The following is an 18,545-nucleotide window of genomic DNA, read 5'->3' as shown; positions in this document are numbered from 1 at the left end:
ATCTTCATTCCACCAATTGCTCCACAATCACCCTCACCTATCATCTGGGGTTGGTACAATAGGCCAGAAGTGGCCGCAGTACAAGGGACTTAGTCCCACCCCATTAGCAATAAAAAATGTTCAGTCATCTTGTCTGTTCATCATACAACCCTTCATGTTTCGGCCTAACTGGCCATCATCAGATGGCATCAGATCAGTGTTGCTATCCCTGTAACAGGCCATGGAGGCCCATAGGGTTTTGAGACGAGGGTGCCACACTATCTAGACAGTCGGCTCTCAGATGGCGGTAAGACGGTTAGCCTTACGCGCCGGCCGCCCTTTACCCCCAGGTAGATTCCTGGTACCCATTTCTGTTAAAGGCTGAGTCGACAAAAGGACCATAATGCTGCTGGAAGGATTAGGTAAATTGAAAAATACACCTCATCGAGTCTCGAACCAGCGACCTTCCGGCTTGTAGCGTAGTGCCTCAACCAACTACGTTACCGCATGCCCTCCTATAAAGTGTCGAGTTGAAGGAAATTACGCTGTTCGGCTTTTCATTTTCCATGTAAAAGCTTCAGAACAGTTTAGGCTACCTTGCCGTTGTTATGCTAGTGTCTGGTGTCAAGGTAATATTTAACGGGTTACGTTGGTGTTTTATTTGTAGATGTTATGATATATCAAGGAGTTTGCACAAAGATGGCAATAAGTTGGAATACAAAATTAGATTACGCAGTGCAAAAGGATACTGCAGTATATTATTATGAATTCTTGTAGGCTATTTTATTATTAAAAATGAAAAGTCGTTTCTTTAAGTAAAAGTATTGCCTTATATTTACGGGCACGAGTATATGGTACACAATGGGACAATTTTGAGTAATTACCGTATTTTGCAATATTTTCAGAAGAAGTACTCACGAAGATTACTATATTTTGGATATAACGTCATATATTCCGTTAAAATCCAACCGACGTTTCAGAGGAATCTGTCGCCTCCAACTTCAGGGCCGAAGAATAAGCTAAGAAAAACATAACTGCATAAAACATGTAATAGTTGCTTGACTTAATATTCGATCTTGAAGACAGAAGCGATATATTCCTCCGAAACAGGCCGCAGTTCGATCTAATTTACGTTGGCGGGCTCCTCTAAAAATATATATGAACGAATATGACGTTTATCTGAAATGTGGCTGTATGCCGATTGATTAAAGGATACAAAATTACACAGTCTCAAATAACTCCTTTCAAATTTATGTTTATTAAATCAAATGTCTATAGAATTGCCAGTTTTAGAACTAATTTCCTGTTTCCTGAAAAATTTCTAAGTGTTGTTTTGTGAATCAATTGACATTCAGTGCACGGATTATTTTTGTATTTAACCAATAATTTATTTATATTTCTCGTGAAGGTTATGCCCATATATGGTAGGCGACCTGAAACGCGTACACATGTTATGAACAAATTTATATACTTATTGATTAAAAATATAGAGATTATTTGGTGGTGATGAAAATGTTAACAGAATTTTAAATTTCGAACTATTCGAGAGGTTTTTCTTGGTAGCTGTATAACACGGCATTGCACCCTTTAAATAATTTGAATGATGTTTGACTCCCTGCAATAATATATTTATTAATTTGTGGTCTAATGATCAGACTGACTTTCATTTAAAATCTCTCAGGACTTACAGAATAATAGTGTGATATTTGACCATGTTATCAAATAAATTCTTCTTAAATATTTTTCAATTTATAGTTGACCTGAGGTCTTCTTCAGTCATCACACATTCATTACATAATCTACACTTCTTTCGTTACTCTGTGCTTGTAGAAAAAGAAGGAGCAGTTTCTCCACAAAGCACAATTACAGTTTGTTAAACACAGGTGTTTGTGTCACTCTTTAACACCCGCTATAGAAGACCAGACAGATAGGTCAACTGGAGATAAAATTTCTACTGTCACCAACATCCGGGGGGCGGGTGCGGGGGCCGATATCACGTGAGTCTGGGGGGTGAAAAGGGGCGGTGAAGCGCCAGGGGCAACGTGTGGGACTGAGTGTGCGATGTGGGGATGGGAGGCGAGTGTGCCCCCAGACTGATGCTGGAGTCGGACGTCGTACTGGCCGCTGTAGGGCTGTGGGGGGGCTCGGTGGATCTCCGCGGTGATCCGTGGTGATGGGATAACTGTGCTGCCAGCTGTTGCTGCTGCTGCATCCTGAAACAGCACCAGCAAAAAAACATCACTCACCGACCGACAAGGTCAGTTGATGAAACTTGTACATGAAAACTAAGGTTTAAATGTCGCTGCAACAGTCATGAGAAAATGGAGGCCGGTACATATATGCGAGGGTTCCCAGAATGATTCGGAAAAAGAATCACTTACAGAACACTGAGGCACTCTTGCCTCGTATGCTGCAGATTGTTGGATAAAATTTCGGTCCGAAAACCGCCGGTCCTAACTAGGTTTCTTGTGGAATATAACCTCACTCCTTACAGTCATTCTGGGGTACTTGAACTGATTATGTCGCGAGAAATTCCTTCCTCGTCATCTCCATTCCATTACTTGCTAATCGTCCTGTAATTCCACATTTTATATTTTGCATAACTGACATTTTTATATAAATCAATTAGTTAATAGGTAAGTAAGTTAGTAAAAGTAAAACTAGCCCTGTAACAGGCCGTGAAGGTCCATAGGGTTGTGAGACGTTGAGGGTCCCACATTTTCTAGACGATCGGCTCAAAGATGGCGGTAAGGTTGTTAGCCTTACGCGCTGGCCGCGCTTTATTCCCTAGGAAAATTATTTAATTAATTCCTGGTACTCATTTCTGTTATAGGCTGAGTCGACTCCAGGGCCATAGTGTGGCTGGAAGGATTAGGTCAATTGAAAAAAAATAATCCAGTGACTTCATCAGGACTTGAACCCGCGATCTTCCGGCTTGTAATATTAATAGGTACATAAATAAATATAAATAGACCACTAGGAAAATCTAAACGTAAGTGGAAGGATAATGAGGTCCGTGCCTTACTTATAAGACGGATTCCGGATTGGACAATTGGATTTTTTGACACCTTATACACACCAATCTTGACTAGAGATAAGACAGTGCTATTGTTGTTACAGTTCACCGCTACACACGCAATAGGATTCCCAGTTTTCACTAGTGGTATCCTAGCAACGGATTTATCGCAGTCTCACTGTAACTTCAAATCATACATGAAGTCTTCTTTGCACCGCCTAATTCCTTTCTTGCCGTTATTCTCTGTCACCTTCTCAACTTCTGACAACTAAGACGACCTTCATTGCCCCATTATAACACCTCTGCATGGACAACGCAGAAAACACAGCAACTCTATTTTTGAGAAGGCTTGTTTACTGATCCGTTGCCTAGCAATGTGTCTGTACGCCACAATATTAAGATGGATCTTAGAGATATAGAATGTGATGTATGGACTGGATTGATCTGGCTCAGGATAGGGACCAGTGGAGGGTTCTTATGAATACGGAGAGTTCCATAAAATTTAGGGAAAATTTTAGTAGCTGACCAAATGGCGGCTTCTCAAGAAGGGCTCAACTCCATGGAGTTAGTTAAATAGTCGAATCTGCTGCCCCAGTCAGATATCCTACAGTTCACTCAGCTGAGTGTTTTATTTTATTGTATCTACTGTTTTGTATTCTTTGTTACTTATTTTATTGTACATTGCTTAGTTTAAGTTGAAAAAAGAATATAATTAACCAGCTTCATAACATATTGAATGGCTTAATTTTTTTAATGCTAATGGGGTGAGACTAAGTCCCTTGTACTGCGACCACTTCTGGCCTATTGTACCAGCCCCTGATGATAGATGAGGGTGATTGTGGAGCAATTGGTGGAATGAAGATTGGCAGGGGAAACCGAAGTACTCGGAGAAAACCTCCCCCAGCGCCATTTTGTCCGCCACAAATCCCACTTGACCAGACCCTGAATTGATACCGAATGGCTTACAAATGACTATTCAGACCAGAGGACAGACGATAAAGCAGTCCGTTGAAGCCAGCATGTAGGCCTGTTCTCTCCTTCACTTCTCTGAACAGGATGACCATGTTGATTAAACACACCTCTGATTCACGACTACACCGTCTAACAGTTGGGAGAGAAAATAATTGAAATGCTCTATGCATGAAGGGAATAAGTCTCGAATGTCTGAACATTGAAATGGAATATACAAACGTCAAGAATTTATCTTTCACCCGAACGTTCTGAGAACCCCTTGTATCTGATTTATATCTTCATTTGCTTTTCGAAACCTGTTACGATCTCTTTATAGAGGCTAAGTTATAACTTCAAATAACCCAGGGCTAAAATTTTGTCAATATACAAACTTAAATTTTTATTTTTAAATTTTGTTAAATGGAATCGCTTAATATAACATTTACATAATTTTTAGTGTGTACAATGCAATGAAATATAGGAAAAAGATGTTTCACCTAATTGGTCGTGGACCTCATATATTATTTTTTTTAATAGTTTTTCTTGTACTGTTGACGAACTGTGAATTTATAGGGGCTCAAAATGAGCATGTCAGTTGAACCGTTCTTCGGCCAAGGTTCTTCACTTCTCAAGTACTTGTCCTAATGTGGAAAGGAGATGCTGCAGTGTTTAGAATATGTACACGTATAAACACGCGAATGAGGAGTCCGTATAGAGATTAACTACGGGCTGGACGACCGAGGGATCGGAGTTCGATTACCGGTAGGATTGAGAATATTTGTTCTCCATGTCGTCCAGACCGGCTCTAAGGTCCATCCAATATGTACCGTGGTTCTTTTCCTGAGGGCAAAGCGGCAGGGGCGTGAAGCTGGTCTCTCACCTCCAGCTAATGCCGAGGTCAAGAGCACGAGGAGCTTAATATCCACTCCCCTATATGCTTTCATGGCTTAGTGCTTAATTAGTTAATTACAGGGACAACTTTACATTTTTAAGTTTATAAATATATGAATATTGGTGTGTTTGTTGCATGAATATATTTATAATATACATGTAACCCATAAACAGATCCATAAGTCCTTAAGCCAAAAAAATATATACCGGTTGCAAAGCAGAATTCCAGATTACTGTGAAACGACAGTCACAAAATGTTTACGAAACTGCATTATAATTTAAATCAAACCGATTTAACAACATACAACGCACAAGTGATTACGGCCAAATAGATTCATTCTTAAAAAATTAAAAAATATGTTGGGTCGGTTGATTTCTAATGCCACTGTTCTTCCTAGTGGTCCTTTTCCCTCAGACTTTCCCACCAATACGAATATCCTATATGCATTTCTCTTCTCCTTCGTTCGTGCTACATGCCTTGCCCATTTTATCATCTTTAACTTGATCATTCTAATGACACTTGGCGAAGAATACAAGTTATGAAGCTCCTCATTATGCAGTTTTCTCCAACCTCCTGTCACCTCATCTCTCTTCGGTCCAAATATTCTCCACAACACCCTGTTCTCAAATACCTTCAGTCTACGTTCCTTATTCAATGTCAGAGACGAGCTTTCACACCCATACAGAACCACAGACAAAATTATGGTTTAATTTTTATGTACAGTAAAATTAAACAATACTATTTATTGCAGTGTTACTAAATCCATAACATATTTTTAAAAGCCTCTCATTAAAGTGTATTAGTTTTGTCAAGCCTTTTAATCCCACGGAAGACATGACTCCACAGAGCATCTGTTTGATCGTTTACTTGGTCCCTGACGCTGACCCTGAGTTAAGGACATAATGAGTGTGTGAACATAGGGACAAGGGGTTATTTGGACCTTTAAGGAGTTAAATACTGTAGAACTGGAGAAAATTCCTTAACGAAGAGCTTGAATGGAGGCAATACGTGACGCCGTAACGCCAGTAAGCTTCTACCGAACTACACGGCGTCACACCTCAGAAGATAAAACTCTTCTAGGTTCAATTTGCTTTACAGTAAACTATAAAGAGATGAGTTACAACACGCGAATGAAGCCCATAAACAAATATCTCACACTGCAATATCAATCGTGTTCACGAATAGAGACACATTATTCAGTCTCAATTGTTATCCAATGAATCCTACACGCATGGAGATTTCATTTCGGTTAGTTAACGGCTTGTTCGCAGCGTAAGTAATTACATATTCCCAGCTGAACTGCTACACGTGGTGTCGGGAATAACCAGACCAACTGTTTTAGCGTAATTATCAATTCCTCCTAAAGATGGCAGCAGGAATGTTCCTTCAACTGGGCTCTTCCAGATCGCAAGCTGCGCCCTGAGCTGGGTCACTTGCAGCTTATGATGTTAGCAGTTTTTCGTAATTAACGCCATGAGAATCTCAAATCCAACAAATTTATCTTCGATTATTTTTTTTATTAGTTTATCCTCGTATTCACAGGAAGAACCTTATGAAAACGTAAACATTTACAATATACTGTGTTCCTCATTATCAGCAAACGGCTTTCTGTTTATTTAATTATTCTAAATAATTTTGTTATAGCTCCTTTCCGTGGTCTCGTTATAGTAAATGAATTTCAGTTCGTGTCGAATTGTCATGCTCTTTTATATTTACCTTTCTTTCCGTTATGTATTTATTATTAAATATTTTGAGGGTAGGGGGCCACGCGGTAGCGTAGTTGGTTGAGGCACTATGCTACAAGCCGGAAGGTCGCGGGTTCAAGTCCCCATGAGGTCATTGGATTTTTTCAATTGGCCTAATCCTTCCGGTCGCACTATGGCCCTGGGGTCTACTAAGCCACTAACAAAAATGAGTACCAGGAATTAATGATATAATTTTCCTGGGGAGTAAAGGCGGCCGGCGAGTAGGGCTGACAACCTTACCGCCGATTGTGTAGATAATGTGGGACCCTCAACGTCTCACAACCCTATGAGCTTTCATGACATGTTACAGGGATAGCTTTACTTTTACTTACTTGATTTTGAGGGTAGGAACCTCAGGGAATCTCCTGGTCTTCTCAGAGATCACCCTTGCCGGGGTTCTCCCGATCGCGAGGTAATAACCACAGAGGTTCGGGAAAGAGGAATGACTATTGTGGCCAGCTTTAAACACTTAGTTCGAACCTCACAGAAAACATCGATGACGACTGTTGCTGTTACTTTCAATACAACAGTAAGCACTAGGCAGCGGAACAGCCAGTCAATCTCTGTTTGTAATGAAGCAGTAGCTGAACCGCAAAAGGTTTCGGGCTTTGAGGGGGCGCCGTTTACTTCCGTGGCTGTTTCATGCTAACGGGGATCCTTATTTCTGGGAGGGGGGTTGTAATGTCGACGTCTCTCTTACCCTCACTGACTCCGCCGTCGAGGCGAAGTGACTGCCCATAATGTACGAAGGCATTGTGGTGGATTTCAGATTTGAGGGTCCGACAGCTTTCATTGTGAAGAGTACGGTCTTTTGGGTTACAATTCCATGCAGTTACGTCAGATCCTGTCGTTTTGAAGAACATATCGCCTGCGTCTTCAGGGTAGAATTATAAGCAATCAATAAACTAGAATAACAGACAAGAAGCAGATGATGGAGGTGATATGTGCCTCCGAAACGTCGGGTTTTCTAAGAACTACACGTCGACCCAACCCAGAAGACTGCACTGTTCATAGTTACAGCCACGAAAACCTCAAATTCAAGGAAGAAAATTAAACACATTACAAGGATGAGAAAGAGAATTAGGCCAGTTAATTTTGAAAGAAAGACAACTGCTGAGGTGAATAAGGTAAAGTTAAATATTAAGAAGCCGGATGGAAGGGAGGCTAGAGTTGGAGGTTAATATGCAACCGGATGTAAACAAAACAGATTATTAAGGAAACAAAACAGCGAACACATTTTCGCTTTAACTGATCATTACATCAATCGGAGAGTTAATACAATTACTCCGAAGCTGGAAATACGGTTTGATTCGGGATGGTTGCCGCTGAGAGCTGTAATTGGTGTTGTGCGTGATTAGCGCCAGGAGGAACCAGCTTCACCACTAGCAAATGTCTCCCAGCCATTCACGTTTATCGTGATCTGGTGAAACGGCGGTTGTGACCCACTGACAGAAAGCGCAACGCTGTTTTCACTAAACAGGAAGAATGAAGGCTTATTCGTCATCTACAATCGTGATACGGTAGCTGAAATTTGAGGCTTTCACAATGGATACATGTGATTCCGTGTTGTTTGGTTGGCGTATATCGCTTTTTTTTTTCGGAGGTAAATACTGCTTCCATATTCAGGACAGAAGAGAGAACTCGTGCAAGTCTGTAGCAAGCTTATGTCCGTTAGTTTCCATACATATATGTTTTTCTCTTGTAGAGTTTTCTAAACACTGTGACAAATGGACTAATTGTAGCCAAGCCATTCAGAAACCACAAGTTTCTGAAGAATTTCGCAACATTTTATGGAATCAGAAGATTCCTTACCGTGTTCACAAGAGCCTACCATTGGTTCCTATCGTGAAACAGATGAATCCAGTCGACACTACCCCATCCTAATTCTATCAGATTTATTTTAATATTATCCCCAACTACTATACACTTTATTATGAAAATAAGTAACGAAATTATCCTCAACACATGCCAAGCTTGAACAGTAGTGATAATATTTCCCTGTGCTTAAGCAATTAATCACCACTCCAAGAAAACATATGGGGGGAATGGGATATAGAGCCACTTATTCTTAAGCTCGGCACTAAATGAAAGTGAGTGATCAGCTTCACATCCTGGCCGCTTTAATCTCGGTACAATTTTATAGGATGCTGGGTGGGCCTCAGAGTCGATCTTGAAGTAGTAGAAAAGAGAAGAATATTCTGCCCGTGCCGAGAATCAAACCCCATATCCTCCGTCATCAAGTGAGTAGCCCTAGTTACTATACCGACTGAGCATATGTGTAGGCTTCGTTATTATGTATCGCCCGTGTTTGTAAGGAGGGGCAACAAGGCTTCAGAAGTTTCCCCCATTCAGCAGGAAGCCTGAATGTGACGACATTCGGTTTGTAATTATATTTCATTCTATAGGCATTACATGTCACACGTTGAGAACTCTCAAAGAGTGAGAAAGAGACAGCCAACATATAGGCCTATAAAAAAGTGAGATCCCGACAATACGAAAGAGTGTATAAAAATGTTGTTCCCTTCGAACCTTTAGTTTGCAAGATCTATTTCCTTATATAGCTACAAAGCATATGTGACAAGCGTGGTTCATTATGAACTGATGAATACTTTGATGGTTTAAATTTACACTTTGGGATGCCGGAACTAGACTCTTTCGTTCCTTATATTAACACCAGAGCTCGTTGAATCATTAAGATACACTGATTTGAATTACTTAAAAATACAATTTAACATAATACGAGGCAGTCAGTAAATAGGTCACAATTGGATATTAAACATAAAACATGTGATATTCGAATCTGAAAAAAAAATATTTATTTCTAGACGTATCCTCCACCAACAGTGATAACACTTGTCCCATTGATTTATCATTGAGTAGGAATTCGCAGCATAGCAGTCAACAGACAGAACTTTTCCTCATTCATTCTTCCTGGAGGTAAAGGGCGGCCGGCGCTTAAATCTGACTTCACCGTCATCTATAAACCGATTATCTAGAAAATAGGGAGCCTCAACGTCTCAAAACCCTATGGGCTCCACGGCCTGTTAGAAGGTTAACTTTACTTTTTTATTAGAAAATGTGGGAACCTCGACTTCTCACAACCCCATGGGCCTCCGCCCCTGTTACAGGGAAAGCTTTACCTTATTTTACAGTCTGTAGGAACGGTTCCGTCGTACTAAAAACGCCAGAAGCTTATAGTTGCCGCGATGCTGAACACTCGCGTTCACAATACATGTGAAACTTACACCGCGCGGAGAATGTGAAGGTTTTGTAGGACAGCAGGCGAGTGACATAAAGGAGCAGGGGGCTGTATCATTCTCCTCAACACAAAACGTCTGCATGAAGGCGGAGACAGGACCTCATAATAATACCAGGTTTGTCATTGATCGCAAAACTGATATGCTGCTGGTTTAATAGAGGACCATGTCCGATGCTTATCACTTCACACGAGGAGGCATACGGGTACAGTGCANCCCCCCCCCCCCCATATACATACTTGTCTTCCACACAATTTCGTACCTATCAAGTAACATGAATTCACTTTCAGACGAGCATGACAAAGTTTCACTTTCAAGATGTGAGGCTCACACAGCGGTGGTTATGAAGACTGAGTTCTGTCTTCTTGGACATATGTAACTCGGATAGTTCATTGAAAGGCAACAGAAATTTCGAAGGAATATTTCGCCTCTATCCATGGTTTACTAAATGTATCATCCAGATTTCTCACATGGCTAATTCTTCGACTCTGAAGTTGAAGGCAAGATGTTTATCTGAAATGTTATCATGACGTGACTTATTTACTTACTCATGGAGATGAGCCCTTCTTGAGGAGCGGCCAATTCTGCAGCTACGCAAGAATTTCCCAGCATTTTATGGAACCCGAAGGATCATCACCGCGTTCACAAGAGCCCTCCACTGGTCCCTATCCTGAGCCAGATCTACCCAATCCATACCATCCCATCCTATCTCTCTAAGATCCATTTTAATATTGTCCACCCACCTACGCCTTGGTCTTCCCTGTGATCTCTTTCCTTCTGGCTTTCCCACCAATATCCTATACGCATTCCTCGTCTCCCCATCCGTGCTACATGACCTGCCCACCTCATCCTCCTTGACTTGATCATTCTAATTATACTTGGAGAAGAGTACAAGTTATGAAGCTCCTCATTATGCAGTTTTCTCCAACCTCCTATGACTTCATCTCTCTTTGATCCAAATATTCTCCTCAACACCCTGTTCTCAACACCCTCAGTCTATGTTCCTCCCTTAATGTCAGAGACCAAGTTTCACATCCATACAGAACTACAGGAAAAATTCTAGTTTTGTACGTATATTCTAATTTTTATGTTTTTGGACAACAAACGAGAAGACAAAAGGTTCTGGACTGAATGGTAGCAAGCATTACCCGAGTTCAATGGCTTCTTAATTTCCTCCTGACTCAGGTTTTGATCTGTTATCGCTGTTCCCAAATATCTGAACTGTGCCACATTTTCAAAACATCTGTTTCCTCTCTTTATGTCATGATTTTGCCCTGCATTTAGGTGACGAGACAGTAACATATACTTAGTTTTCTCTGTGTGATGCTTAATTAATTAACTACCGGGACAACTTATTCTTTTTTTACCTTACCTATATCTTATTGATGCCGGTCACAGTAGACACTCGGTCTAAGGCATGTACTGTCTTGGCTCGCTAGGTCGCTGGCATCGTGAGTTCGAATTCCACTCAAGGCATGGATGTATATGTGTTTATTCTGTATTTGTGTTGTCCTGTGTTTAGATAAAGGCTTTGCGACGAGCTGATCACTCGTCCGAGGAGTCCTACCGTCTGTGAAAATTGATTACGAAACTGAATAAGAGGTCAGGGCCTTGAATTTAATGATAGAATAGGCTACTATAACCAAAAAGTAAAGTAAAGCTATCCCAAATAAGAGGCCGTGAAGGCCCATAGAGTTGTGAGATGTTGAGGTTCCCACATTTTCTAGACAATCGGTTCATAAATGGCGGTAAGGTTGTCAGTCTTACGCGCCGGCCGCGCTTTACTCCCCCGGAAAATTATTTAATTCATTCCTGGTACTCATTTCTGTTAGAGCCTGAGCCGACCCCATAGCTTTAGTGCGGCTGGAAGGATTAGGTTAATTGAAAAAAATCCAATGACCTCATCGGGACTTGAACCCGCGACCTTCCGGCTTTTAGCATAGCCCCTCAACCAACTACGCTAACCAAGAGATTTTGTTATTAATAATTGTAACAATGTTATATATACTGATATTTGTGTATTATAATTTATTTTGCATTTTGTTGAGAAAGTAGTCATATAATTTATATGTTAATAATGAATTAATGCAGGTTTACATCACAGTAGCAGGCTCTTGTGTGCAAATTTAATGTCAGACAAATAACATGAACTTTCCAGCTACGTGCTCTACCTAGTAAGGGTTAAAATACAAAAGGATAGGTTTGCTGAACTTTGTTCTCTCAGTCTACGAGCAATATTCAGATTAGGCACACAATTCAGACTATACCTATGACTTATTTCCTTAGCATAATGGAGCTCAGTATTGCATCATCAAAACAACGAATGCTTGTCGTGTCCGCTTATCATGATTACTTCTACGTAGTTCATATGTCAGCGTAATCTACTTCGGTAATACACTCGTCAATAGCAGACTTTCACATATGCCTTGGCCTTCGAAGTACGTTTTTCCCATAAGGATTACTAACACAAATGCGTGTGCTTTATTGACACGAATACATTCACACAACTAGGGGCTACAGGTAATTACAATGCTATTGCTATTCTGCACACTCAACGTTACACACTCACTAGGGTTGTCAGGCTTCACTAGTCGTGTCCTGGCAACGGATTTATAAGAAGAAGAATGTCGTCTTCTGGGATGTGGCGCAGTGTAGATATTTTGTTAACCGAAGTTGCGGAGGAAAATATCGCCTTCAACTTCAGGGTATAGGAAATCCGCGAGCGATGAACCAGCGTGAGCAGGTGTCCTCAAATCTTACATGAATTTATAACAGTCTCACTGTCACTTCAAATCACATGAAGGCTTCTTGTTACAGTATAATTCCTTTCTTGCTATTTCTGCGGCTGCCAATGCCGGATACTCAACTCGACTACTCTCGACTACTGTTCTATACTCCTTCGCGTCTTCTGATTGTGCTCTTTTATAACCCCCTTGGCACGGACCCCACGGGAAACACCGTCTGTATCGTTGGCTAGACATGTTTAACGCGCCTTTGCTTAGCAATATATGTCCTATTGATGGTCATTTTCCAATCTCTTTCAACGCTATGTAACCAACTAAATTACAAGAGAAACATTCAAAGAGGTAGGAAAGATATCTCTGCAGAAAGATATATAAATTTCCTTCTGTCTTTCTTCCTAATATCAGCATTCATACTGTTCATGCACTGTGCTACACAAAGCTTCTTGTTGTTATACAATTCTACACAAATAGCCATCATCTGGGTGTGACTGACCGGCCTGCAAACCTCTGTTAGCTTGCTCCACGGTAGCTCTCAATGACAGGATACAGCAAGATAAAAAAAATGGCCTGAATTGGTTATGTGAACTAGATGGTTCATGAAGTGAAGAGACTGGAATGAGAAATGGCTTTACATGGATGTAAAATGGCCGACATCCTCTCGTGAACCAATCAGAGTGCAACACAATGCCCTGCGTAGGGAAGTGTCACTCTATTTATTTTCTTGCTGTACACAAATTGATCTCCTCGTAATATGTACACTGCCATGACAGGAACAAATTACTGCTCTGTTTACGTCCGCCATGTTGCTGGATGATTGTCGTATCAGCGATGTTTGTAAACATGGCATTCATTCCGTGGAAACGCGGTCTCATTCAGCATTTCAAAAATAACAATTCTGAAGTCATTTGTTCTCATTTCAACTATAGTGCTTCATTATTTCTCGTTTTTTTATTTAGAAATTGATTCGTTGTCAGAGATTTAAACCATCCGAAATAATTTCTCGGCACGTGAAGTGAGGCTCTGTAAAATACAGTTATTTCAGCGGAAATTCAAATTATTAGACGTACGATTTATTTCAATGACTCTTCCAGCCCATTCAGGGCCCAGGCCTCTTATTGAGTTCCGTAATCATTTTTCACAGACAGTAGGGCTCCTTAGACGAATGATCAGCCCGTTGCAGGACCGATAACTAAACACAGGTCAACACAAACAGAATAAACGCATATAAACAGTAAATATCCATGCCTTGAGTGGGATTCGAACCAATGATCCCAGCGTCTGATTGAGCAAAGACAGTATATTCCCTAGACCCCGGGGCTACTGTGACCTGCTATTAGACGTATGAATGCGAACACAAACTACATATTAATCTGAGTTCGATTTCATGTATTTTTTTTTAATTCGCTTAGTGGTGGGTAGAGTCCAACTGGGTCCACTCGGCACGGCAGCCACTGATTGGCCTATTATAGCCTGCCCCGGGTGATTATGATGATGGAGAATTTGGTGGAATGAAGATTGGCAGGGAAAACCGAAGAACTCGGAGAAAACCCGCCCCAGTGCCGCCTTGTCCACCAGAAATCCCACTTAACCAGACATGGGATCGAACCCGGGTAGCAGCGGTGGGAAGCCAGCGACTAACTGCTTGAGCTATGGCGCGACCGTATTTCCTGTCTTAGTAATGATTTGATCGTGCAAGGAATTATAATGTTCACGGTTTTATTTCCAAGTACATTTTAAACCAAGTATCAAAACTTGATCAAAATAAAACATTGAATTATTTGGTTGGCGAAATTCGAATATATTTAGCAATAAAATAATAGCAACTGAATTTTGATATTCTGGGTTGTGACTGTGTGAAATTTATTAAAGTGGATACCAGCGTTCCGCAGGAATATGCTACCTTCATTTTGAATATCTGCCCTGAATAAAGAAGCGTCACGTCTGCCCTAAACATTGGTATCCACCTTCAACAACACGACCACGTTCAGAGCAGTCAACACAGTGACAATTTGAAAAATTGCATGATTATTTTCTTAATAATCCTGCGGAAATAATAGCATGCTTTACAAAATATGAATCTCTGGAACATATCCAAATGCAACAAGCGAAATATAAAAATATTAGGAAAATTTCTTATACGTAAACTAATGACACAGAACATTAAACATTTAGACGTCTCTTAATTTGGATTTGTTGAAGCCCAGTCTGAGATTCAATTTGTAAGAATATTATATGAGAACATCATTTCGCTTCGAGGTAAGAACATAGAATTTAAACTGTACCTTCATGCACTGCGGCTTGAGTATGAGCGCTCTAAAGTGAAGTTCCTGGACAAAAAATTTGCAAAGCTGTGCGGACATTTGTTATGATCTCTTTATTACTGAGAATATTTCAGAACTTTTCCTTTGCGTGAGGAAAAGAATGATAAATCTAAGGATAGTTACTACTTTTAACAACATTTCATACTTCTATTGGGACTTATTCCCGCCCTCTTACCGAATTTTAGTCGAGTCACTCCTAGCAGAAAATACGGTAACTTTCTATAGTTTTTGGATTTGGCATATTCATTAACCTTTTCCAAAAGTTTGATTGGATGGAAACATAAGCTCTGAAGTGGACAAAATGCTTTTATATTCACGCAGAAATTACGCCCAAAATGTAGCCTAAATAAATATTCCCGGTTATGAATGGAAAGAAAGCTCCTCCATGGTTACTAACAAAAATATGGCTTGTAGATGGCAGCACTTGTCTCAGACCTTCCTCCAAATGTATTAAACGCTGAAAATGTTTAACGAACTGACGTGTATTCTTTACTGCCGCATTATTTTTCTTTCTTGCTGCATGTACAAAGGTACATTGAAAACCCTCCTGGTAATTAAAATTTTCCGCAAGTTGTGAAATGAAATCTCGTTACTTTGCTCGTTGAAGTGCTCCTAACAGAGGATGTCTTCTCTGTGGCGTTGTTCTGGGCTATGTAGCGGTCCAGCAGCGGCAAACATGTACCTCTTGAGATCGACTAAGGTACTGGCGGGAGCAATAATCGGCTTGTGAAATTAAGTTCGCCAGACATCTGTTAGCTAAGATAGCAACTGAAGTGTTATCAATATTCTGTGACTAATTTCTTTTTAATTCCCTTATTGGGGAGTGGATTCCATTTGGGTCTACTCGGCATGGCGGCCACTGATTGGCCTATTGTAACTTGCTCCTGGCGATTATGATGGTGGTGAATTTGGTGGAATGAAGATTGGCAGGGGAAACCGAAGTACTCGGAGAAAACTCACCCCAGCGCCACTTTCTCCACCACAAACCCCACTTGACCAGACCCGGGATCGAATCCGGGCGGCCGCGGTGGAAAGCCAATGACTAACCGCTTAAGCTATGGCGCGGCCTAATTCTGTGACTAACCGCCTGTTTTAGGAGCTCAAACGTTTTAAGCACAAAATTAATTTCAGTGACACGTGTATATATAAATTCTGTCCCTTCCTTACAGAAAACACACTGGGTCTCCATTAACTGTTTAATGCTCTTTAAGGAAATAATCGTTTTTATTCAGAAAATCACACAAGAGTCACAAATTCAATATGTGGGTAGAATACAGAGTTTATAATATTAAAAATGTTAACTACTGTGGTTAGGAAGGTTACGCGTCTGGACGGAAAACCATAATCTTTCTCATTATGTAGGCCTATTTATCTATCTGTATAAAAATGCCTAATAATAATGGAATGTAGCCCACGCTTAGATCATAAAGAATATTTTCTCATACTTTTATAGAGATAATAAAGTACATTGTAATTGTTCCTATGATTAAGCATTAACCTCGGTACTAGCCAAAGATGAGTGCACAGCTTTGCTTTCCGACCGCTTTACTCTCAGAATAAGAGCTCCCACTATTTGTTTCATGTGATTTCTTTATTAAGCTTATATGTGGAAGTTCCGTTTACATTTCAACGGAAAGTCTGACGTCAGTTTTCCACGAGATCCGCATCCTACGTGGGCGCAAACAGACATCAACCTATAAGCGGTAAATAGGATTAATTTACTTTAAGATTTATTTTTTTTAAAATATGCCGTGTAGGACGTTGAAATTTGGCCGACATTTCAGAGGAATATGTCACCCCCATCTTCAGGATCGAAGAATACAAGCAAGAAACCGACATGAAGCAGGTAGTAAACTCTGGTTTCTTTCTTCTCTCAGTTTTCTACCCTGATGAAGGAGGCGACATGTTCCTCCGAAACATCAATTAACGTTCAACGGGCTACACGGTTTTATATCCCAGAAGATAGCACTCTTCATAACCACCTCAGAGAGCCTCAAATCCTTCTTCGGATTAATTACCGTATTTACGCATGTATAGGCCGCGTGCGTGTATAGGCCGCAGCACAATTTTCAGACAGAAATTATAGAAAAAATAATTTTCTTGGAATATTATTTCAGGAGTAGAACACCCTGTATTACTAATTATGAATATAATTTTTTTTTAAATGAAGTGTGATTTCGAATATTTCGAATATAAGCCGCACCCCAGTTTTCCTCTTGAATTTTTGGCAAAAAATGTGCGGCCTATACATGCGTAAATACGGTAATTTCTTTATTTCAACTCAGTTTCTACTCAGGTTTTCCTTCCAAATTTTACGGGGTGCCGCCACTGCCGTGATCATCACGGGCAGCGTTCCGTAGGCGCTGTGGTTCCCACGGGTCTCCGTTCATCTCGGTGAACAGACAACCTCTCCACTCCCGGGGAAACAAACATCGAAACACAAAAAGAAGAGAGAGCTAAAGCACACACTACATGAGTCTTGGCATTACTGCATCCGATACTTTTTGACTTCATTGTTTTCCCTTTTTTCCGCCCCCTTTTTGGTAAGACTAAGAAAATGGAGGGTTGGGGGGATATGAGCTAAAGTTGAAGTATGGATGGCATCAAAACCCACCCTTACTCTTAACCACCCTTCTTAAACTAACCCTCCCACCTACCCCCCGCAACAACTAGGCGCCCTTGTGGCGGTCGGCAGACCCCAAAAACTACTTGAGAAGAGCAAACGAGAATCATCTTTATTTTGTTTGGGATCCATCTAGTGTGTCAGTGGCGCCATCGCGAGAGTCCTCTTCACTTCCGGTCGACAGAGGGTTGCTTTTCATTGGGCCCTAATGTTGCCACACTTAGCCTCTCATTGGCTGCCTAATTCACTATTCTTAGCGAGTTCAGTTTTATTTTAAAATAACACTCGATTACGCGTAGATTTCTCAGAAGTTACCCATTTCAATGCGCTTTACTTTTCAGCAGAATTCTTATTAAAATAGGGACAACTTAAATTCGAAATACAGCTCAAGTTACGATACTGTTATTAACAGTGAAATTTAAATTCGTTTAATACGAAATTATAAAAAATTTGGAACATAATTTATTTGGTTCTCTTCATTTTAAATATTTCCTATAGTTTGCTGCATATTAAGATTTCTTATGCTGTTTAAGTAAAACGATAAAATTTAGGCTTCTGGAACTAGAAATTTAAGGGACAAATTCATTTGCACGGTTACTTAGCTCGAACACATCTTTCAGGTACTGCCTTTGATTTATTTTGTCTTCAATGTATTTAATGAATCTAACTTTCTCACTCTTTAGACAAATAATTTCGAAGGAACAAGCATGAAGTAACATTTTATATATTTACCCACGAGGCTGTTAGTGGGCCTTTCTGTTCTTTAAAACCATCTAGTAAAATATTTTATACATTGACTGACTTCATGCCGAAGGGTCTTTCTTGAACAGTAATCAGATGGGCAAGAAAACTTCGTCCTTATGGGGCCCAGAGATTCACACACTTGGACCTTATCGTGATGCGAGGCCAGCACTGGCCGCGGTACCAACTGGAGTCAGTCTCACCTCGATAATAATAATAATAATAATAATAATAATAATAATAATAATAATAATAATAATAATAATAAAAACAACA

At 40.4% G+C, this 18,545-nt stretch overlaps 1 protein-coding gene across 1 annotated transcript in view; it reads right to left on the bottom strand.

The window, feature by feature from the left end:
* Positions 1 to 424: 424 nt before the first annotated feature.
* LOC111865567 (homeobox protein SIX6) overlaps positions 425 to 18,545 on the bottom strand; it is a 157,262-nt gene continuing 139,141 nt past the window's right edge. Inside the window, exon 2 of the mRNA XM_023853715.2 lies at positions 425 to 2,192. Within this exon, the coding sequence (XP_023709483.2) occupies positions 1,973 to 2,192 (220 nt within the window). The 3' untranslated portion in view covers positions 425 to 1,972. The remainder of the gene's footprint in view (positions 2,193 to 18,545) is intronic.

Source organism: Cryptotermes secundus, unplaced genomic scaffold (assembly GCF_002891405.2).
Source record: "Cryptotermes secundus unplaced genomic scaffold, Csec_1.0 scaffold836, whole genome shotgun sequence".
Lineage (NCBI taxonomy): Eukaryota > Metazoa > Arthropoda > Insecta > Blattodea > Kalotermitidae > Cryptotermes > Cryptotermes secundus.
This window is presented reverse-complemented; position numbering and strand designations above follow the sequence as displayed.